The following is a 24,142-nucleotide window of genomic DNA, read 5'->3' as shown; positions in this document are numbered from 1 at the left end:
GGATATTATCTTCAGCCCGGACTAATGGTTAGGGTAAAAGCTCGCATCGTAGTAAAAGCTCTCCGGCTGTTGGTCCACGGCATGCTGGGAACTTTCCGCATCCTGGCATCCTTCGCTGGGTTCATTCATCAGTAGAACAAACGCCGTCAGATGGGACAGAAGTGCTAGTGCCACAGAGGGAACCGAACCAAACGGAGGCTCCAAAAGGCGACATCCTCGACTCGTTTGGCGCCATATTTACTCGGACCAATTGGAGACGGCCACTCCGTATTTACGTGACTGCGTGTGTGCGCGAGATAGTCCTGTTTTTTGGTTCCCCCGTTTGTTTGTGTAATTTCGCGCGCTTTTGTGTCGCCCGCTGGCTGGACATCTTATATACCAAAGGGTCGGGAAATAGGGCTCAAAAAAAGGGATTTGAAAAGGCGTGAGATTTGCGGCAGACTGCTGGACCACTGCCAGCGGACTGAAATCTTAATTAGCCGTTTAATGGCAGTTGGCAGACAACAAAGCCTGATGGTAAGCCCCCCAGCCATATGGCCAATACAAATCAATTATAGACCGCGAGCAGATAGATCTTGGCAGTCTGTCAACTACCCAGGTGTGTTCGGTATTGGAACCACTTTCCCTTATTTTTATGGGCAACTGTACAGCTTTTTTATGACCGCCGTTTTACTGCAAACTGGCATTTTTACACTTCCATCGGCACTCCATTTTTCACAGTTCAGAGTCAAGTTCACGCTCTGCCTCCCACTCATCATCCATCAAGTTAGTCGATTCCTCCACGAGTCTTGGGCTTTAAACTTATTTAAAGTATTTAAGCCTTGTTTTCGCTGGCCATCATTTGCATATTATGATTTAGCTATTGAATTTTATGGTTTTATTATCAAATGAGACTTTGGAAAAGTGCTTTCGGGTCTTCAGATTGTTTTTCAACTCATTATAAATTGTCTTTTATTACATGTTTAAATATTCGGTATTAATACGCTGGAAAAATCGGTTTGGTTTCTTATTACCAAAGCCTTGTTTAAATTTTAAACAGTTTGTTGTACATTCGGATGGTTGGGATTCAATGTGAAACAGTCATGAAGTTGATCATTCAAAAGAGGTTGCAAGATGTTCTTGGCAGTTACGAAAAGGTTTTCTTATTGACTGTTAGGCGATTACAAAGAATTTTCCAGACTTCTTTGGTACGTCAAACGTCATAATGTTCAGGCAAAGCCAATTAGCTTCCTTTCAAACGAGAGTTCTTTGTTAAATTTATAAAGCTAAGATAAAAAGGGAACTTCTAAGGAAATATATAAAATTCCGATATAATTTTACTTTGCAAGAAATATAAATTAAACCTTACACGCATTTAAAGTGCTGTAAATCAAGATAATAAATAAAATCTTGCGTTGGATTCCACCATAAAATATTTGCCTTAAAGAACTATATTTCATATTTTAAACGACCTTAAAAATGTGAGCTCCAGCAACTTAATCATCGTGTTATCATAAAATAGCTTTCAATTATAACAAGTTATTTGCTTAATGTTTTTTTGTATGTACACATATTAACAGAGTTTCAGATTTATTCATAGACATGGATATAACACGTTTCTTGATTGACATTTAAAAAATAAAACACAATAGAACTTGCATACGTGAAAATTATATACGTGACTTGCCTGGAATAATAAATTTCTACCGCACAAATCAATTCTCCATCAGGATGTTCACTTCATTTAAGAATAGATGTTAATATTGGGACTTTAAAAACAGTTTCCTGGCGTATTAAAACTTTAACTTTTCTAATATAAACGCACTTTAAAGTTGGTATAAAACGGCCATAAAAAACAGACTGTTGACGATGGCTTTGCTCTTTAAAATTTGCATTAAGAACCCATATTTCACAATTTTTCCGACCATTATAAACTTGAGAAAATAGCACGTATTGTGCTAACATAAAACAGCTTTTAACCATTAATCGTTTTCTAGTTAAATCTTTTATTAGCATATCCTCTGCTCACTTTATGCAGACAAGTTCTCGCTCAAAGTGGAGCACCATATAAAATGCACCCGTCTTGTGCAATATTTCCATTTATATAGTGCTTACCGGTGCTCAAGGCACTCGAACGACTTTATATTTTTCAATTTTTCAAGGAAAGCCACAGCAAAAGCCGGCTAAGATATGGCGTCGATTTTCTTTCCACCTCCTTGCAGTTTGAAGAGCAGATGCTGGGAAGTTTGGTTAAAGGCGTTTGGCTCAAGTTTGTGGCCCGCACATGTGCAATTAATAAACATCGTGTCGGAAAGTTTTCCCCAGTCTAATTACAGGTAAGCGTGTTCGACCATCATTCCAAATCCCTCGAGGATCAAAATATTGTGTACTGAGGTGGCCAAATGCGATAGGTAAATCAAAGTGTTTACCTGTGCAGTTGAAGGGGAAACACAGATTTCTTTGGCAAGACGTTTCGAGGGAAAATTCCAATAAAGTGAACGGAAAATCAATAAAATTCAATTTAAGAAAAGAGAAAAGGGAACGCTGTCAATTGTTTGCAAAACTCGAAGTCTTCGATTTATCTATTTGAAGAATAATATCCGTTTATTTGTCAAAGTTGTGTAGCTCCATGAGAAACTTTTTTTTTTAAGGCTCGAAAGTTTCGATTGAATGCTACTGAAGTCAAACAAAAATTTGAAATTAAAAATAACACTATACAGGGTTTTAACGCAACTTTTAAGGGTGTACTGAAGCCAAGTTAAAACTGCTTGCTACCTTATTCCAATTAAATGGCTTCGACACAATATAAATAAGAGCCATTCTAAAATAAAGCATCCATTAGCACATCAATTAACTCTATGTACATATTGTACCTGGAACCAACCCACATAGCACGTGCGTGTTGGGGTGGACCTTATATATACGTTTATCACGTATACGCAGTGTTGACACATTTTATTAAATTCAGTTTCATGCTAAGCTCTAAAATGTTACTGTCACATCCTAATAAGCGGCTTAGTTGTTGAGATGAATGTGAATTTTGTGATGAGTTATATGAATATGTCTCTCAAAAGAATTTAAAACAATTTTCACACAAAAGCCTGTATGAGTTTATGTTTAAAAATCGGCAAACAAAATTCTTTGCTGTCTTCTTTAATTTTCCTTTAATACCTATTAGCCTTTATTTTTGGAGTCTACCAAAAATGTTAATAATTATTATATTTATTATTATATTATATTTACTAAATACAAGATAGATTAGTTAAACTTAATAATAACTTAAACTTTGACCTTTGCATAAAATGTATTATATGAAAGAATTGAATGTAGCTTTTAAGTGTCCATCCCAGAGCCACACACTCTGTGCAAATATGTGACTAAGTACTTCATGTGGGAAGGGAAAATGGAAAGATCGAATCGGTTTTCCATTCATGATAGTAGGGGTGTGGGTGCTCCTGACCTGACTGACAATTAGGCCAATCATGAGGAATCACTTGCCATGACAAACGCCCGGGCCACGTGTATACGTACAAATTGATGTATTGTTTTTGGGCCGTCGAGTGCCCCATCAGAAGCCATCAGGGAGTTCTCCGAGAAGAGCTCGGCGAGAAGTAGGATCCATGGACAGGTCCTCGGTGCAGGGCACGCAAATTCAACGGAAAATGTACGCCATCCAAATAATTTAGACAATGGCACTCGTGCGCACACGCCATGCCCAGGAAACAGGATGTGGCGTACTCCACTCACACACACATAAGCACAGGATACCATCCAAAACCGTCAACACAGACACACACAGTCAGAAACGCCTCCATAAACATACGCACACCACTAAGGAAACACGCAGACAGACAAAGCCTGACTGAATGCAGAGAAACAGAGGCGACAATTTTAGTGCTATTTCGGTCATCACTTGGCTTTACTGGAGGTCAGAGCCAGAAACGGAACCTATTGGGACCCCGAATGGAAGACATCACTCTGGACAGCCTCCGAACTCCTAACCTCGTCTTCACCCTCCTGCCCATCCCATCTCACCTCCATTTCCCTTTTATCGCACTCCTATTATTTCTTATGCGCTGGTGTGTATCTGCTGTCCAACATATGTTCTCACTTGGATTGCGGTCTTCTTCCTTTGGCTTGTGTCCCAACAGCTGCAACTACACTTGAGGAAAATAAACATTAAACAAAAGGAACAAAAAGGCAAGGAATTCGGTCACTGAGAGAAATGGCACACCATTTATTAGTAACAATAATCTTGAACTTTAATCTTTCTTAACTTCACCTGTAACAACGTAAAAGCGTATGTTAACAAAGTTTGTTATCATAAAACAAAATTTATGGAAAAAAAGTATATAGTTTAGTATTAGTATCTTATTAAAGCTTTTTCTCTCAATTTTTATATTTATTAAGTTAAGAATAATTAATTTAAAATCAATAATTTACAATGATTATTAGATATATTTTTAAACAATCATTTTACTAGACTTGTACAAATATAAAAGAATTTAGCTTATATTACAATAAAAACAGTCTTAAATATCAGAATGATGCAAGTTTGGACTTAACAATTAAATCCACAGATAATCTTGGTTTATACCACTTAGTTTCTTAGTGTGGGACAACATCGCAGTAGAAAATACAAAACACACAAACAGCAGAGCGGAAAAACTTCTATTATTATTTGTTTGCCACCTTTCGGAAAAGGAGGAACAGGATCCCCCTGTTTCCGGTTCGCAAGAGGAATTGCTCTTTCATCGTGTAATTGAGTTTTCACGCAGTACGTGCAAGAAATTTTTAAAACTGATCCAGTGAAAACTTTTGCTCATAATCAAATTTGGTGGCCCCTGAATGAAGATGCAAATGGATGGCATCCATTGGATGCGTATTTTAATTTGAATAACTTGACGGCTACAACATATTGTTGTGCGTGGGAGTCGCTAAATTGTATTAGGCCACAGAAAAGTGCTCAACAGAAAAGTTTGCCAGACAAGAGTTCGTGTCGATTGGCAGGAATCTAATAGCTCAGCCGTAAATGGATTGTTCCTAAGTGAGTGATGTGATATGGAACACAGATTAGCTGGCCCAGGAGTTGGTCTGCGAGTTCAAACTTTCCCTGCTATTTAGCCAGTCGTGCAAACTTGTCTTGATTGATGATGTTTTATGGGATAAGTTGGTAGCGGAACCCTGAGTGTATCAGATGGGGTTTCACAAATTAATTTATAGTTTACGAAATTAATTGAAATTCACTTTTATCTCACTTATTTATTGTAGCGACTGCTAAAATATTCATGAAAGCGTTATAAATATGGCATTAACTCGTAAAGTTAACAATTCGGCGACTTTAAATTAGATAATATTAAATCTTAGCTTAATAATAAAAAACCTAAGCATAATTATCTTAGATTTTTTAAAATTGAATTTAAGATATGTAACCTTAATTATCCCAGCGACTTTTAAAGTATGTTTGAATGCGTGATAAATATGGGAATAATAGAATGTAAAGTTTTTTGGCGACTTTAAATTAGATTATATTAAACCTCACCTTAATAATAAAAAACCTAAACATAATTATTTTATTGAATTCTGGTTGTGTACACTTAATTATACTAGCGACTTTTAAAGTATGTAGATGCTTTTTTTTCCCATGATAAATAAGGGAATAAATGATGATAATGTCTTGAGATTTAAAATGTTATAATGTTTTACCGAAGCTTAATAATACAAAACGTATACAAAATTATTTTATTTACTTAGTTCAACCTAGCGACCTTCAAACTTGCAAGAATTTTAAATGTGCAAATAACATATGACCTTTCAAATCAGATTATATTTGTAGTAAGTTAACTTGTGAAGGTGATATTTAGAGAAAACCTTTAACATTTTTTCTTACCCAATGTACATTTTTAGGTTCATTTGTTCTCACTTAATTATTCCAAAACCAGTTGTTCCATCCTAGCAGTCCTTTAAACTATCCAATAACACGGTTCTGCCACTTGGTTCCAACAGCTTTCGTTAAGTTTTAATTAAGTTAGAGACACACTTTGCATACCCCGCAAAGGAGAACCAATTTGCGCTTTGCGCTAAGCTCTGATTTTAACTGGGAATTTATCGTCAGCAAATTGCAATGTGCTCACTTGGCATGGCAAATCGCCGAGCTCATTTGGCCAAATCCGCCCCGTTGTTCCAGTGGTCCCATGTTCCCATCGGAAGCCCCCAGCATAGTAAATGGAGCAGACTAACTAGAGAAATGCATCAGGCATAAACACACCGCAAAGCCTCTGGCCCCCACCTTTCACCCCCCTGTGATCCCTGGGCATGCAATTTCCAAATTGCTTTCTCTAAGCTGGGAAACAATTTATGTGTGTAAATTGGCCCCGCCCCCTAACACACAATTGCACACACTCACACTCGCGCCCATTCACCTTTGGCTGCCTGAGCTTCTTACACTAATTACACAAATTGAACACAATTTATTGTTGCCATGGGAGCAGAACTCTCGATGGTTGCCACTGCTGTTGCCGCCGGCGACACGCTCCAAGTGGCAGCAATTTGGTTAATATTAAATAAGTACTGCATATTAATTATATGCATAATTACACGACCAGACGAGGCGAGCCCTCCTGTTTGGGTGTTTGCTGTAATTAAAACATGCTGACGTTGCGTATACGTAATGTGACGAGCGGCTGAGCCAGCGTGTTCCCAGAAATGGATTCCATTGGAGCCGAACAAAGGAAGCAGATTTATTTTGCATATCCGAATGCCTCCATATTTTGATTTAATTTAAAAATATGTTGTTCGTTGCTGCGGGAAAGTGTCAATTAAAATCTTGGTCTGCGCCTAATGTTGGTTTTTAATTATTAATGGCAATAAAGTCTAAATATTCCTTAAGAATTTCTATGTTTTCGTGATTCTTATATAATTTCAAATGGTTAAACATATTTGGTATCATATATCAGTTTCATTAGGTATTGTGATATACGTTGCTGTGGGAAAGTGTCAATTAAAAACATGGCCTGTGCTTAATGTTTGCTTTTAATTATTAAATATATTCTCTTAAGTCCTATTTAAAATTCCTGGTTATAATTATGAATCATATTTAAATTTTGTAGGTTTCATGATTTTTGTTACTGTGGGAAAATGTAAATTTAAAATGTTTTACAAATCTTTGTAGCTACATATATTTTTAATTTTTTATTTTATTTAATACATAAGAAAATATTAATTTCTTTCTGTTCCAACATTTTTTATCTCATTTTGATTTTCGCAAAAGCCAGAACACTTTGTAACATATTACCATATCCGGTTTCCCTATGCCTTCGGCATGCGTTGCCTACTTGTGTGTGTGGGATTTCTGATTTCTGTTTCATACCCAAGCTGATTATGCTCCTGACAGAGTCATTAACAATTTGTTGGTCTGGATTTACTCAGAGATTTTATTTGCATTCCTTTCCGCTTTTCTCCCTCAGTTGTTTTCCCGGAAGCATCATAAGAAGCAGCATCAGAAGCAGCAGCAAAATAAGGAACTGTAGCACAACCAAAAGCCGATCAGCAGACCATACAGCTTTGAGTGCTTTATGGTCCCGAAGTGGCATCCAAAGTCCTAACAACTAACTAACAAGAACAACATCGGCTTAGGGCAGCAGGAAGTATCAACACGAGCCAAGGAAACAAAGCAATCTATAAAGATGGCCGGCGGGGGCAGGACAGCCGGCAAATACGGTTACTCGGACAACAATTATTACAGTGGTGAGTGGATAAGGATAAAAATATAATGACATTGATGGAGAAACCAAGATAAGACTCAGACCTTAATAAGGGATTTGTGTCGGTCATATCTCACACTTTGTAAATATGATTATATCCTCACCGTTTCGTAGGATTATTTTGGGTATAATTCTATTTTATTTTATAAAAGCAAAAGGAAACCCTCCATTCTTATTCATATGCCCGCTCATTTTTTCCACATTAAGCGAATGATTTATTGTTAATTTTATGGGTGCCATGATAGTCATGGAAACGTTTGATTATTTTATTTCCTAAAAAGATCTAAAATTCATGGATTCAACATTATGAATCAACAAAAAACGAAAACCGCCGATGACTTATTGCCTTTTTTGTGTATAGGGTAACTAATGCATAATGTAAATGTTCATGATTTGATCATTTGTTAACTTACTCGCAAAAATAATCAACTTTATTTTGTTTCTGCTAGAAATAAACTCAGAAGAGGAACAACAAATTATTGATAAATCCACTTTTTTAATTATAGTATTATGGGTAACAGATAACCAATTAAAAAAACCTGATAATATGAACCGAAAAAGCAATGATATAGTTATCCTTATTCTAAATTCTAAAAAATATATAAATTAAAGGACTATGCTTATCATTAGTGTTCCTTAAAAATATTTAGATAATACCTTGTTGAAAAGCTTTTAGTAATGTAGAATATTTTTTCTGAAAGCTATTATCAAAAAATATCTGTTGATAAATAATTGATTACTTTCTTAAAGACAACCAGATAATAAAATGTATCATGACTCGAAAAGCAAAAAAATATATATTCTAATTATTAATCCTATAAAATAACCTAAAGGACTCTGCCTATCATCAGTGTGCCCCTCCTCATAATAATACCCTGTTGAAAAGCTTTAAATAACGCAGAATACATTATCTGAGAGCTATTGTCAAAAAATATCCGACGATAAATAATTCATTACTCCCATTCGCCTGTCAGCATGCCAGACAGGTTCAGCGCTGAAGTAAATGTCCAAATAATACAAAATTATGTTTATTGAAATCTGTCATTATTATTGGTTTATGAATAAATGACAGGCCTCGTTGTTACTTCAGCCCCTAACCACTGTACATTCCGTTCCCAGCAGGCATTTTGGGGTGGCGGATGTTTGGGTGGCTCGTTGTCCGCACTGTCGCCCATTTGGCGGGCTTATGTTGGCCCCCCGTTGGCGTCGTCCTGACGTCCTGCTGATGAAGTCCTGCCGCATGCCTCACCGTAATCAGTGTTGAAAAGCGTGTTTTTATTCGTGTCTTGATTACGTATGTATATTCCGCTTGTCAGGGTTTTTATTACATTTATTTCGGTGCGTTTCTTATACACATGAGTACCTACTCGCATTGGAATTTTCTCGTGCTTGTACATTATTTGTTTATGCGTGTGTCGGCTGGGGATTTGTGTGCTATAAATGGTTCCTCGGGTGCTGGGCCAACCCACATATCATTCACGCATGAAAGCAATATAATTCTGTTGCTCCGTGTAATGATGTTTGGCTTGATTTTATCTCAGCACACTGCGCTGCGAATGTGAATGAGTTCAGGTGAAGGACCAGCCGAAGGACATTTTGCTGTGTTTGCATAAAGTTTTTGTTTTCTGCTAAGTGAGCTTGAACGCCCACCCGTAGGCTAGATTTCCGCCCATGCCAAGATCCGAAATTCAACCATCGAGAAGGCTTTTGTACTTTCAAACAAGTTTAGTGTAGTTTTTATTGCCGCAAATTGTGCATTAAGTATTTATTAGTCATCAAAAGAAATACTGAATAAGCCTGGCAGTAAAGCAGCAACGACTGTGCTGTCACCTAGAACTGAAACCAAATTATTAAAGGACAACTTAATAAATTGAAGCCGAATAATATACTTACATTTTGCAAGGCTCGGCATTCACACCAATAAGATTGCTGCCAAAGCAAAACCGCCATTCTTTTTACACAAAAGGTACGAGTATTTTGGTTTGACAGGAAAACTATTGGGAATGGCGGAAATTTGATAAAGAGATACTAAAAATGTTGTATGCAATCTATTATGATTTTTTTAATACGTATGAGGAAAGAGATAAAAGTTATGAGAAATGTTTTAAAATATTTGTATATGTGTCTAGCCTTACTTTAAGATTGCTCTCCAAATAATAATGTTTCTCATAATACTTTAAAAATATAATATATTTCTTGATTATATATACGCTATTTGCACAGGGCATTTGTTTTATTTCCCTTAATTTAACTGGCCCATTTGGGGAAATCCGTGCTCGCCGGATAGATCACCATTGTCCACACGGTTCCAGTGAACAGCAGACAGAAGAAGGACCAAAAGGTTGGCAAAATACCGGCCACAGCCATGTACTTTGTTTTCAGACCCGTATAGCCGGATATAATTGCGTTAGGTGGAGTGCTCACTGGCAGATGGAAGGCCAGGCTGCAGGCCAGAGCAGAGGGAAAAGTCAATGTGATGGGATGCACTTTGATCGCCAGGGCCTAAGCAGTACATTTTTAAAAGAACATTAATAATAAAATTAATAAACATTTGGGATGACTGTCAGAAACTTACCATTTCCGAAAATATGGGAATCAGAATGTTGCAGATGGCCACGTTAGAAGCGAAGGCGGTACAAAATAGTGAAATTAAAATGCACATAGCTACAACTAGGACATGATGCATGTTCCCGGCGAATGACAAGGACTCGCCCAGCATTTTAGCCATTCCACATACCCGGCTGCCCTCGGCCAAAGCAAATCCACCTCCTGCCAAGGAAATAAATTAATATAATAATATACTTTCATTCAGCTTTACTGGTTCTCGATTTAGTGATGATTCTCAGATTGTGAGCCATTGTTTTATAAATAGGTAAAGAATAATATGAATTGTGATGCGATATGTATATTCTTGGGCTTTATATGGTTGACAGAAATACTTACCCAACAGAAAGCACAACCCAAAGGGCGTGTACTTGTGGCAGTAGACCCACGAGAGGCAGGCATCCATAGTTTGTCCAGGGAACGGAGCCTTTCCGCAGCAGTACTTGAAGAAGGTATACTGAGTAGGCAGAGCGAAGAGGAACAGGACCGAGAAAAATACCGGTGGACCACTGCCGATGGCTCTACCAAGAATCAAATAAATTTATTAGTTATTATATACTCCCCAAAAGACCGAGGAAAACTCACTTGGCATTCAAAAAGTCGGCCCAGCCGGGAAAGAAGCCTGGTCTTCGGGTGAACAGAAGAAAAATCATTAGGATAAAGAGCAGGCCCACTTGAATCTCATGACAGCTCATTGATCCCAGCTCCCTCTTGCGTTCCTTGATCACGGCCTTCACAACGGCCTGGCCCTCGGCGCCCTTCTGCACCTCCTGACCAATCTTGCTTTTGGGTCTGAAGAGACCCATGTGGGTAATTTGCAGCGAAAGGTACGTGAGAATGATGAGCACGATCACCACAAATGGCATGGCGTAGGCCATGAAGATGGGGAAGTCAATCTTCTCCTCGGAGTTCGGAAAGCGCCTATGGGTTTTATAAATAGTATGGCATTAGAAAGATCACCAAACTCAACCAAGTATCCTTACGTATCGTATAGGCCCTTGTAGGTCAAGTTTGTGCCCGTTCCTATTAGGGTTCCACATCCACCAATTGATGAGGCATATGCGATTCCAAAATAGAAAGCCATCGAGATGGTGGATGGGTGCGGAGGACTAATAGAAAATGGGGATAGTTTATAAAATATTTTTTATGTGCCAACATTTGACACATACTCGCCTTCCTCCACTGGCTCTTCTTCCTGTGTCTTATAGACGGCAAACATATTTTGCTAAAAATAAAGGTCAGAACAAACAAAAAGTTTAATAATAATTTATATGTTTAGTTTTCTACAAATTAATGACATAATGTTAAAACTTTGATGAAGTTTATCCGGCTCGAAGGACCACTAAATACAACAAAGTATTTTCTGTGAATTCATGGTTTAAAACAGAATATAATCACCATAGCACTCCATTATATAGAAATTGAGTCATAATAATAAAAATATCTTACCGCTTCCATTTCGTTGAGAACGGCTTTGACTATGGGACACATCATGGCGGTGGCGGCAGAGTTCGAGATCCAAAGCGATATGAAGCAAGTCACCATGACCAAGCCAAAGTGCAAACTTTCGAAAGGGAACCATATTAGTTTTATATCGACTTTTGGAAGGAGACTTACCGCCTAGGACTGCAGCCCACTATAAGAATGGTGGTGAGTGCGATGCGCTGATGGAGGTTGCTGTACTCGATGGCTAGAGCGATTAGCAATCCACCAAGAAACATAACCACAGTGTCGCTGAAGTAAAAGCTGCATACCTTATCCGAGGGCTAGGAAATGTTAGATATGAAAGATCACAACGGATAAATATAAAAACATAACTTGATAATAAGGAGATCCACTTCTCATATCAAAAATTTTATAGTGCTGTTCGAAAACCTATCTCAGTTTGTATCTTGTGAAACACCAGCTTACCAAAATCCCAAACATGGGCAGAAAAACAATCGGAAACAGAGCTGTCAAATACAGGGGGATGGCCTCAGTTATCCAGAAGAGTGCCATATTGGCCACCAGGTACATGCATACCCATGCCTGCAGGAGGGGGAAAGGAGTTATCCACCATGGACTGTGGTCTGCCTAACTTACTAGGTTGTCCTCAATTAAGCCATAAATCATGAGTGGCAATGTGGCGACGGGTATGATGATGGTGGCCTTGCCCCTCCAATGGAAACCGCAACAGCGCTTACATGCTTGACCACCTCCCAATCTATCCTCAGCACTGCAATACGAGATCAAAGGTCAATTGTTTTTTAACAAAATGAAGTTGTAAAATCTTACTCGGCCATTTTGTCTGGCTTCTAACACAATATTATTTTGTAACTTGTATTCAACAGAACAATTTTCACATGGCTCACTCTTGCGCTGAAAGAAGTTTGAATCTATTCTCTAATACTTTTTATTGTAAACCCTTACTTATAACCTTTGGATTTAAGGAACTTTGCTAATCTTCCAAAGACCTTGTTATACAAATACCAGAAAATTCTCAAATGCCTTTAGGCTTACACTTCTTATTAGCTAAACGCGGTACCTTTAATACTTAGCTTTACAATCCTGTTTTGCACTTTACACAATGTATATCTACAATAACAATATTGTTACAAAACCAATAGCGTTCGTTTAGATATTGCTCTGGTTCTTAATTTCCTTAGCCCAGTCTGGAAAGGTATTGACTGCAGGAAATATTAACATTCCCCATGTATTCGTGTTCAAAATAATCAGGAGGAATCCGATGATGGTGGGCAAGACGCCGCAACAGGCCTAAAAAAGTTTTCTCTAAATTGGATATTTTTGGATTATCTTTAAGTGCTTTACTTACCAAGTGTTTAGTCTTGATATTGGCATAGTCCGTAACAATTGCATTTGGGGGCGAGCTTACTGGTAAAAAGTAGCACATACTGATTACCAAACAAGATGGCAAAGTCAGGATCAGAGGGTGGATTTCTACAACGAGAGCCTGCATGAAGAAAATAATGTTATTTCGTAGTTTTCAACGCAGTAATAAAGATATTTTCTAGAAGTTCTTTACAATATATAGTCTTAAATCTATCTATTCAATATGAATTTTTCTTGTGTACGCTAATCAAGTATAGAAACGGCACATATCGGAGATCTATACTGTTTTTTGCATAGAAAACATCGGGTTAACTTTAATAATGTATCTATATTTAAAGAACTTCTTACATCCCAGAGGCTATTTAAATATACAATAAAATAATAAATACCCATCCCGATCGACTGGCAGTACCTTATAGCTTTATTATATTTTGGATACATTACTTTAGTATGATTCCAATTGGGTGACCATAAAAATAAACAATAAATATATATATTTCTTACCATTTCGCACAAAATTGGTAAAATAATGTTCGCTACGACCACGTTAGAGTTGAAGACTGAGAAAAACATGGACAGTAGAATCGTGATTATCTGCACAGCAATACTAGGCATTCCGATGAGGAATTGCATTGCCTTTGCTATCATTACGTTCACGCCAGTTCTTTTACTGGCCTCGGCCAGGGCGAAGCCCCCACCTGAAATAAAAAGTCCGGGAATTGCTTTAAGAGCCCTGGGCATCTTAAAAATCTTACCCAGCAGGAACAATAGACCCCAGGATATGTTGTCATGCACGAATTTCCAAGCTAATAACGCATCTAATGTCTGACCGGGAAAAGGAGCTGTGACATGCGATGTTTTAAAGGATTTGAATTGCTTTCAGACTTAGGAAACTTACCTTTGCCGCAGCAGTACTTAAAGAACGTATATTGAGTGGGCAGCGCAAACATTAATAGAATAAGAAACAACAATCCAGCCGAACTTCTTACTTGCCTAAAATAGATAAGGGATATTTATCTATCCATTTGGGTTTATCTTATTCATAAGAACATTTCATTAATACCTTTGTAAACGAATACTCACTGTGCGTTGAGCAAATCGCTCCAACCCGGAAAGAAGCCCGGTCTATGGGTAATTAGAAGAAGGATCATTACACAAAACAATATGGCCACTTGGATCTCGTGACAGCTCATTGGGCCCAAATCAATATGGCGCTGTCGCAAAACTTCCTCTAACAATTTCCGGTTTAAATTCGCCTCCTTTATCCGCTGGCCAGTTTTACTGTTTGGTCGAAACAAACCCATGTGGGTTATCATCAGTGCGATGATGACCAGCGTTATATTGCATATTACCAGCAGGGGGATGGTGTAGAACATGAAGTTGGCAAATGTGATCTCCTCCGTGGAAGTGGGAAACCGTCTGCGATTATAAAAATTTGTTTATTTTGTTTTCTGCACACTCTATTATTTTACTGATCGTAGATTCCCTTAAAGACAAGGTTTGTGCCCGTGCCAATAAGAGTTCCCAGTCCGCCAATTGTGGAGGCGTACGCCACGCCCACGTAGAAGGCAATCGACACTTTGGAGGGATGCGGTGGACTGTGGATGGTTTGTGGAACAACTATAGATGCCAAAAATCACATGTTCTTACTCCCCCTCCTCCACTGGCTCTTCCTCTTGCGTCATATATACAGGAAATATATTGTTCTAAAAATAGATTTAGGAGGCGGTTAGATGGTATTTTAAAATCAAATTACTTACGACATCCATTTCATTGATTACCGCCTTGACTATGGGACACATCATGGCCGTTCCGGCCGAGTTCGATATCCACAGTCCCATGAAAACGCTCACACTCATCAATCCCACAAATAATCTGCATGAACAGATTCAAAAATTTGCAAGATGAGATCTGTTATAATAAAGCGGTCTCAAGCTTACCGTCGTGGACTTCCACCGATAATCCGGATAACTCTCAGGGCAATTCTGGTGTGGAGATTACAGTACTCTATGCCCAAGGCCATAATGAGACCACCCAGAAACATGACAATGGTGTCGGTAAAGTACAGTCTGCACACTACTGGGGTCTCCTAAAAATACAGTGCCTTTCAATTATATAATTATTAAATAATAAGATATACCTTACTCACAACAAGACCAAAAAGTGGTAAAAAGGCAATGGGAAGCATTGAAGTAACGTAAATGGGCAGGGCTTCGGTGATCCACAGGAGTGCCATGGTGACTATGAGGTACATACACTTGTACTCCTGAAAAATCAGTTCTCGATAATACGATCCATATCTAGAGGGCTTAACCCGTACTTACAGCCCGGTCGTACGTAAAACCCAGAATGAGGATCGGCGACGTGAGTGTAGGTATCATCACAGCTAACTTTCCTCGCCAGTGGTACTTACAGCAGCGACCAAGTCGAACCTCCCTATGGGAATCGTAATATAAGTTAGGCGGTTCCTTGGGCTACTTTCCATATCATCGAATCAAACCGTTGTTCCTCTGGCTCTGCCATCTTGTATGGTCTTCAGGCCACCAATTGCGATTATTTGGCTAACATTTGGTGTTTCTTCGTATTAGGTATTATGTGTGCGGAATAGTGTGTACATTCATAATCGGATCTAAGGAACAGGGAGTACTATGTTATTCAAGCGTATTTGAGGAAAGTGTCTTCGCTGCTCTCGTAGTGTCCTCTTGGTTAAGGGTCGCCGGCAATCAGTGTTGTTTCAGAAAGGGAAATTGAAATGTGAACACTCTTTGATGTCATCTAATTGATAACTTCCTCTCGCACCCGGACAGTTCTACAATCAGAGGAGGTCACATTCAAATTATAGAAAGCCACGCAAAGAAAATAAGAGCCCGAATTACGGGGGTGTTCAGCATCCGGTTTGAATTCGCCTAAACATTAGATTCAATTAGTGTCCCAGAAAACTCTTACAAACAAATCCAGTCGATTTTTGATTCTATTTTGTTTATCAAATCAATTAGTGTCGCTGAAAACTCTTTCAACCAAATTCCAAGCAATTTTCTATTGATTTTCGTTTCTATTGCAGTTGTCAGAATTTTAAATGCGATTTTGCCATCATTCAAATTTAAGTACGGTTGATTTTAAGACGAACTTAGCAAGTAAAAAAAGTCACTTGCCTAAAAATAAGTATAATTTATAAAGGTTATAAACTAACAACTTAAAAAAACAACAATTTTTTTTTTTAAATCATTAATTTTGGTTAAATGATAAAAAATCGTGCGTGATCTTGTTTTATTATTACGATCTCATCGATTTTTTTTATTGGTGTATTTTATTTTTCGAATTTTTCTCTGTGTGATTAAATATTTACTTTGGGCGGTCGCATCCTTGTTGGAGTGTTTGGGAAGTTCTGCTTCAATCTGGCCCAAATGAAATTCCTTAATGTTGGCCAAATCCTTGTGGCCACAAAACATTTTGGAGACGTCAGAGACAGAACGCACACAAACGCACTCTTACACATTCGGCGGAGGATATTACATAATGCTATATGAATGAGAGACCCCAGCTTTCCTCCTCGCCTTTAGGTCTTTTGTATTCTGTCTATTCACATAATCTGTCAAATGACTTTATTGACTAGATTTTTGGTCGGAAAGAGAACAATAAATGAAATATAATACATACATATCGGCTGGCAGCAGGACATGTGCCCTTGGCTGGAGCCCCGAAGACTGTTGGGCCCATCCAGTCGAGAACCTTAATAATTCACGCTCAGTTTAGCCCAGTTTTTGCCCATGGGCTCTATTACGTCTTTCAATTTGCTGAGTCGGAGGCGTTCGTCCCCTGCATTCGTTTTGCATATTTCACGCTATCATAACTTACATTTTGACAGCCCCGAACCTTGTCAGCCCTCCCGGATAGGCATCTCTGTGAATTATTATTTGATACGGCAAACTTTTCTTGCGCTTTTGATGTTTTATGCAACCGCAAATTCGAGGTCTTAAAATAAAACTTATAAATGCCTGAACAATTCACAAGAAGTGTGTATTTATAGCAAAGGCACCGCAAAACTTTGACCGCACTTGAATGTCACTGGAAACTTTTGCAAAATACCCAAAGTGGCTAATGATACAATTGTCGGTTGAAAGTTCTTCTTAATTGGCATATTATAGCACTGAAACTCTTGGGGAAACCCCATTAGCCATTTCATTAGAATCTGACGAGTCAGTTTACTTCAACTAATTGAATGGATTTCGAGTTTATTTTAGATTTTGTGGAATAATTAGAAATCTTTTAAAACCTATTTTTTATACATGTATATAAATTAAGCAAATATTTTATAAACAATGCTAGATTTTTATACAAGTTATACACTTTTTCCTGAAAGTTTATAGTTTGGAGAAAATATAGTAAATGCAAGAAATATGCGTTCTTAATGCTAGACATGGCAATTAAACTTAAGAATTGAAGATAAAGAGACAGTAAAAATAACTAAGTTTAAGTTATTTTCAAAAGTTTGCTAAAGTAAAGGCCATGATTCACATGCTGCCAAACCTACAACATTTTAGTTTTCGCTATACCATGCAATCTTAGGGATTTGAAAGAAACCCACTTTTTATGGAAATTAAAATAAAGTCATGGCATCTATATTCCTGTTCAAAGTGGGTCCCATATGTCGACAGCGCTTTCACTTTCACATTGCCGCAAGCTAAGCGTAATATTTGCAAAACTAATTGACAATGTGGTTTACCGAAATTGGCACACCTCGTCTTTAAGGACGAGAAAATTACCAAACAGAAATCCGTTTAGAATAACCAAGCTTATACAATATATTTAATACGAGTATAAAACGGAAATTAAATATTAAAATGCAATCGAGAATCACTTGACAAATATTTCAACTTGCCTTTTTTTTATTTATTTTGCCATTTAAATATCTTGTTTTGGGAATGCAAATCTCCCATAAATCTTGTTTTATCTTCTAGCGATTTGCACATTTTCTGCATACATTTGGAATTTTATTGCCTGCACAGCAGGTGAGGCTTTCAACCAGGGGAAAACAATCGAAATGATTGCCTATTTATGTGGGCCAAGTGACCGTGAACTGTGAACCATGGAGAGCACTCAACGCCTCGAAGCCGACCATTAAGCATATTGAGCGCACAAGCACTTATATGCATAATATACCACATACAATGTGTATTATACCGAATATGAGATTTATGGTGAGCCCCAGCTTTGGAACATGGCCCATTGGGCTTTGAGCCTCCGTAATGCGAGCCTTCTAATTAACAAATCCTTGGCGGCGTCGCTTTGGCTGCCTGTAAACACGATTTTAATTTGTTTGATGTGTGTCGAGCGCTGAAGGCGAGTGAATGCTCGGCATCGATTATGTGTTAAATTACCCATAAAGCAAACATCTGGCCCAAATGGACCCGAACAATGAGAGCCTATTTGCAAAAAGTCGGTAGTGTGTAAATGGCTATGGTTATGCCAAATTGAAATTAAACCAACCGCGTTTTAAATGAATGCTTTATATTTGCAAATACCGCACTCGCCTATAATTTAAGTCAAGGCTCTAAAAGTTAATGGTGGCAAATTACCCAACCGCAATGGGATTAAAATAAAAAGTATACATCAAATAAGATTTAAAACAACGGGATTTATTCTTTATTCATAAAAAAATTTCTATGTATTTTAGTTTGTTTTAAATTTTTTTAATGATTATATTTCAAGCACTATTCCGAATAGAAAAGTCATAGAAAATCATCTATTGTTATTAAATTAATAATTTTCAAGGTATGTTATATAATAATTGGTTTAAAAATAATACCATAAATCCAAATAATATACTTTAATATAGAAATAACATTTTTTATATTATTATATTATTTAGTCTTGAATCTTTACTTTAATATCAAAACTGCCTCTGGTATACTTTTAATACAACCGATATTTAATCTTAACTTTCTGCTTTTTGGGAGTAGAATAGTAAGTGTTTTAAAAAATCAAAAATTTTAAATGGTGAAGTTCACCGAATTAACTTTAAACTTTTTTTAATATTTTGTATTTAAGCAGCTTTTGTTTTTATGATTGTCACTTACCATTTGTACAAATCGTTAAGCCTTCTTTTTTACCTTTAATTTAATTGTACGTTAATCAAGCTTAAAGCTTAATCCCAAGCAGGCTTTTTGCATACTGTTGCCCCGATAATTGCGTTAATAATCCAATGGCATGTGTGGGGAGATCGTAAAATATTGAAACATCTGCTGTTGTAAAAATGCGAATTGCAAATCCAATTTTTATATTATTTTTGTTTATTGCGAGCTTTAATGTCTCTGTTGTGTGTGCGAGGGTTGTCATCCAGATTGCTTCTGGCATATGGCCATCGTTTATTCTTTACAACACTGCATTTGTCATGGTCCGGCTAAATTTTTTTTGTTTTCCGTATTGTTTGAATATGCATGTGCTGAGCCCTTAAAAAATCGGCATTGTGGATTGGCAAACAACAGCAGGGAAGCCACCCATTTAACCCACCTGACAAGAATAATTGCCTGTAATTTGTTAGCGAGGCCTCTAAATCTTGTTTCTTTCGCTTGTTTTTGTTGTCTTTTTCAGGTCACTCGTACAAGAGCATCAACGATGAGATTATACTGGTCAGCATCATAATGGGGATTACCATACTGGTGCTCATCACCATCGCCCTGTGCTACATTGCGTATGAGAAGTGCCAGAAGAAGCGGGAGTACTATATCAACGCCTAAGGGGTTCGAATTCTTCCCCCACCTCATCGGAATATCGAAGGAAGGGGCTTCCGTTCTTTTCGTCCTGTGTTTGTTCTCCCTTGCAGCGGTGGCACTGCAAGGCTAAATGTCAACACGGTCTGCGACAATGTTGACGTTGACGATTTAGTTGGCCAACAAAAATAACCCAGAGTGGCTGCAACCAAATAAGAGGCTCCTCTTTTCCCCCCAACCCAAAATCCCCGCCAGACACGTACACAAATCGGAAAGCAGTGGAATTTCTGCTGTTTAAACGTTCTCCGGCATCTCTGTTGGTTTTTTGCCACAGTTGCAGCTTTTCTCAAGTGCCAGGAAGCATGACTCTATTGTTTGCCCACTGTGCACAGTGGGTGCCGCCTGGCACTTGACATTTGTCCAGCCAATTAGGCGTTTGAATTTTGCCATTTCGTATTTTCCTTGGACTTGGTCGTTAGGAAAAAGAATAATCAACACAAAGGATAAGTAAGCTTTTGGCTTTTTCAATTCTGTACTATTTGTGCGCTGCTCCAGACAATTCCTACTTTTTAAGACTTTCATAAATTCTTGTTTTTATGCCGCACCCGAGCATTTCAATTTAAAATGCAATTCGCTCGAATTCCACCATGCAGCAACCTTTTGTTTGTCAAACCGAGGAGGAATAATAAAAAAGAGCCAACCGAAACCTCACGCCACGGAATAATGGGGCCGAAAGAAATATAAGCGATACTTTTGCAAGTGCGCTGTGTCGATATTGTTGCCCCAAACTGAATGCTGGAAACATTGTGCATATGTACACGGAGAGAAAATGTTGTAACCTGTAGAGCAAAGAGTCGCAGATAATAGTCATTCAGAGATCTTAAAACGTTTACTTATATTTATTTAATTTGATTCATCATTATTAATGCAAATAGTAAAAAAATAATCAAATTTTAATCTTTAAAAAAATTAAATATTTTTCAATCAATTTTTAAAGCAACAACCTTTTTTTAGAAAATGAAAATATTCAAACGACATAAGCTGGTTAATTTTTAAAATATGTATTACAGCTAAAACAGGCCACAACTATTACAGTTCCATTTATTGATGATAAATAATTCAAAAGTATGCAAACTTAAAAAAGTATTTCTCTTACATTTTTGACCAATTTTAATCTTAACCGAAAAAAAATAAAAGCAGTAAGATAATTAAAGTTTTTTTTTTGTAAAACCAAAATATCAACATTATTTAAGTTTCAATTTGTAATTAAATATCATAAATCATTATCAACCTGATTCGCCTCAAGCATTTTACAAATTGTACTTATTATTTGTTTTTTAAGTGTTATTAAGGTTTATAAGTTGTATAATATGGCATACTTTTTTCTCTGTGTGGTTTTACACACATATTCCAATTTGGGATATTGACAGCGCGGGAGCATTTAACCAACCAATGGACAGGGACAGGGACCAGGGAGACATTTGCAGCTAGTGAGTGACTTTTCTTATATCCCTTTTTTTGTTGGCCTTTTTGTCTGCTTTTCTGGGTTTCATTTCTTTTTTTTTGGATGGGTTCAAGACCGTAGCTCGAGGCTGAAATAATAAAAACAGCAACGGAAACTGGGTGCAGTGCACACGGACAAAGCGTAGAGGAACAATAAAGGAAATCGCCCAGCGATTCCGTGGTAGCAAAGCGATTCCGTGTCGGAGATAAAGGCCAGAAAGAGTTGGCATTAAATTAGAGCAAAATAGACCACATTTAAAGATCCTTCTGGCCAAACTAGGGGGTGGTCATAAGTTTAAGCTCACGTTGGCGCCCGGAAGGCCCCACAAAAATATCTATTCCGGCTCACATCCCCCAAAAAAAATACAAAATAAAACCAACACACATCCGCCTTTTTGGCCATGTGTCGGGAACTCAATGTTAATCAGCTTAGACAACCTCCGTCATCGGTTTCGAGGCATTTTGTTGTTTTTCCTGTTTTTTTAGGGACATCAAGAGGCCTAAAAGCAAACAAATAAGTCGATTTTCGTGGGTATGGGGCCGAGCCTTACTCCCCCTGGAAATGCTTTTAAAAATTAAACAACTGATAAATGACAAAGTTCGTTGGACCAAAAATTATCGTTTGACAAATTGGCAGGCCATGATGAGAGCTCATCAATTGCCTGGCAACCACGTGGAGACCGAGTCCTCTCAGATCCTGCGGCTACAGAGCTCTTAGGGCAAAGCCAGACGAATTACTTATGACCAAATGGGTCTATTGACATGGAAAATTAACTCTGAGACGATTTTACGTTGAAGGATTTATGATGAAAGAACGCTTCAGTTAAAGTGAAGTCTGGAAAATGTATTTTTATTAGGATGGTTACTCATATATTTGGCGAATTGCTCCTGTCATATAATTTTACTGCTCTTTTTATATATATTAAGCTATTCTCCCTTCTTTTATTTTCAAAGTTGATATAGGAGAATTTGTTAAAGTTTTTATTAACCCTTTCAAGCAGCTTAAGTTTCTCGTGTGTTATTCATAGAACATTTTTTTTAACCCTTTAAATAAATCCCTACTTTTCACAACACAAAACTTTGACCACAAGCCGAACACAAAAGTTAACTTGACACTCAACCACCGAAATGTACTTTAATAGTTCATCATCAACAATAGCCATGGAAAGCGGAATATGGAAAGGAAAAAACTTTACTAATTATCCGTTAAGCAAGAAAAATCCCAGCATAAAAACCCAGACACGCTCAAAGAGCAACAATAAATTTTACGATGTCCATAATAAAAAAGGAAAGATTGCTAGAGCACGCAGAGCACAAATTTTAGCACTTGTCGTGTGTCTGAGTTAGAAAAAAATTGGGTTTCGGGGGGCAATGGTTGGGGTTCGCAACTTAAAATGCATCCTTATCCTTTATTCTTTGAAGGGAAACTCACTTTCGCTGCGTGCGAAAAGAATGACTCGTTACTTTATAAGCGGACTCAGATACACAACCACCCAAAAAACCTCCCATAGCACACGTAGTCGACTTTACGTCCAGTTTTATAGTTTTTTCTTTATGTATGGCTGTCTCACTAATTGCCACATGACTTGGCCAAAGATGAAAGGACGCTCCAGGACGAAACGAAATTAATGAAATTACTTTAGTGTCGCTGGATGGGACGTATTGTGTATTGTATATGCATTTATCCAATTGCACTTCGGGCGTAGCATATAGATATCTATGTAACCAAGATAGATGTGACCACTTATACCTAGTAAACTATTGAATTTGTAGCTAATTCGAGGGCAGTGCATCCTTTTTTGTCATGAAAAGGGGGACCAAACGTACAATGAAACAAAGAATTCAATACGAAAAAACGTGTACTTTATTTTAACTAATTAAATTTAACTAAGTGAGATCTATAAATGTTAATATAGTAGTGTGAAAATTGTTAAAACTATATACGATATACTTTATGTACAACAATACAATAAAGAAATGTTTATGCGTGTTATCGAACTCAAACTGGGATTTTATTCGAACATCTGAAATAATAATGTTACTTTGAATATCAGCAAATAAATACTAAAATATATATTAAAAAAAATTTCTTTTTTTACTTCGATTAGTTAGTTTGGAACTGGTCATTAATAATCAGCTGAAAAGTTGGCTCATATTTTTTGCCTTCAAATAAATAGTTGATTTTAACTAGCCCACAGGGCGTATGTATATTATTGTTTTGTGGATTTTTTAATAGTTTAAATCCTTAAATATGTTTTGATCAATAAAGTTATGGTTAGAATAACATAAAATGCTTAAATAGTATACATTTAATAAAATTGATTTCAATAACATTATTTAACGAAAAAATTTTAAAATGGTGTTTGGTTTAAAACTGTGTTTTAGTTAAAAATGTTTTTTTAATATTTATCGATATGGGTTACATATTAAATAAAAAGATTCTCAGTAATATTTTTGAAATGATAGGCTTAAAAATGTAGTTTGGCCCAAAATTTTTAAAGAATTAAAATAGTTCCTTTTAATATATTATAAAATTACTTGTTTAAAAATGTTGCTTGGTTTAAACTCTTCAGATTTAAAATGGTTTTTTAAATATATAAAGAAAAAAAAATTTAAGAACAGTTTTAAGATTTTAATGATTTATGTTATAAATAATGGTACTATGTGTTATTTCAAAAAAGCAAGCACTTAGCCTAATATTATTAATACCGTAATATTTTTATAAATATAAAGAGCACAACATTTTGAAAAAAC

At 37.0% G+C, this 24,142-nt stretch overlaps 3 protein-coding genes across 7 annotated transcripts; 1 reads left to right on the top strand and 2 right to left on the bottom strand.

Moving 5' to 3' along the window:
- Positions 1–57: 57 nt before the first annotated feature.
- LOC119560705 lies at positions 58–23,431 on the top strand. Of its 2 annotated transcripts, XM_037874297.1 has the most exons (4): positions 58–516; positions 2,202–2,315; positions 7,446–7,725; positions 19,767–23,431. In XM_037874297.1, exons 3-4 carry the CDS (start codon positions 7,665–7,667, stop codon positions 19,910–19,912), a joined length of 207 nt encoding a protein of 68 aa, XP_037730225.1. In that variant the 5' UTR covers positions 58–516; positions 2,202–2,315; positions 7,446–7,664; the 3' UTR covers positions 19,913–23,431. The 2 variants fall into 2 exon arrangements, with proteins under 2 accessions (XP_037730225.1, XP_037730224.1); XM_037874296.1 differs by lacking the exon at positions 2,202–2,315.
- Positions 9,912–12,728, bottom strand: LOC119560704 (protein I'm not dead yet 2). Its single transcript, XM_037874295.1, has 11 exons — positions 12,621–12,728; positions 12,429–12,561; positions 12,258–12,374; positions 11,964–12,112; positions 11,796–11,910; positions 11,516–11,571; positions 11,330–11,455; positions 10,932–11,267; positions 10,686–10,867; positions 10,318–10,511; positions 9,912–10,244 (listed from the first exon to the last, which is right to left on the bottom strand). Exons 1-11 carry the CDS (start codon positions 12,626–12,628, stop codon positions 9,990–9,992), a joined length of 1,671 nt encoding a protein of 556 aa, XP_037730223.1. The 5' UTR covers positions 12,629–12,728; the 3' UTR covers positions 9,912–9,989.
- On the bottom strand, positions 12,871–15,836 carry LOC119560703 (protein I'm not dead yet 2). 4 transcript variants are annotated; one of them, XM_037874291.1, is made up of 13 exons: positions 15,676–15,698; positions 15,500–15,611; positions 15,325–15,441; positions 15,116–15,264; positions 14,936–15,050; positions 14,826–14,881; positions 14,648–14,773; positions 14,259–14,594; positions 14,074–14,168; positions 13,931–14,017; positions 13,680–13,873; positions 13,159–13,296; positions 12,871–13,100 (listed from the first exon to the last, which is right to left on the bottom strand). In XM_037874291.1, exons 1-13 carry the CDS (start codon positions 15,696–15,698, stop codon positions 12,960–12,962), a joined length of 1,689 nt encoding a protein of 562 aa, XP_037730219.1. In that variant the 3' UTR covers positions 12,871–12,959. The 4 variants fall into 4 exon arrangements, with proteins under 4 accessions (XP_037730219.1, XP_037730220.1, XP_037730221.1 ...); XM_037874292.1 differs by lacking the exons at positions 15,500–15,611; positions 15,676–15,698 and having other exon boundaries at positions 15,321–15,441; XM_037874293.1 differs by lacking the exons at positions 12,871–13,100; positions 13,159–13,296; positions 13,680–13,873; positions 13,931–14,017 and having other exon boundaries at positions 14,074–14,192; positions 15,676–15,836.
- Positions 23,432–24,142: the final 711 nt, after the last annotated feature.

This window comes from Drosophila subpulchrella, unplaced genomic scaffold (assembly GCF_014743375.2).
Source record: "Drosophila subpulchrella strain 33 F10 #4 breed RU33 unplaced genomic scaffold, RU_Dsub_v1.1 Primary Assembly Seq354, whole genome shotgun sequence".
NCBI lineage: Eukaryota > Metazoa > Arthropoda > Insecta > Diptera > Drosophilidae > Drosophila > Drosophila subpulchrella.
Note: the sequence above shows the minus strand (reverse complement) of the source record. Positions and strands in the feature narration are given on the sequence as shown.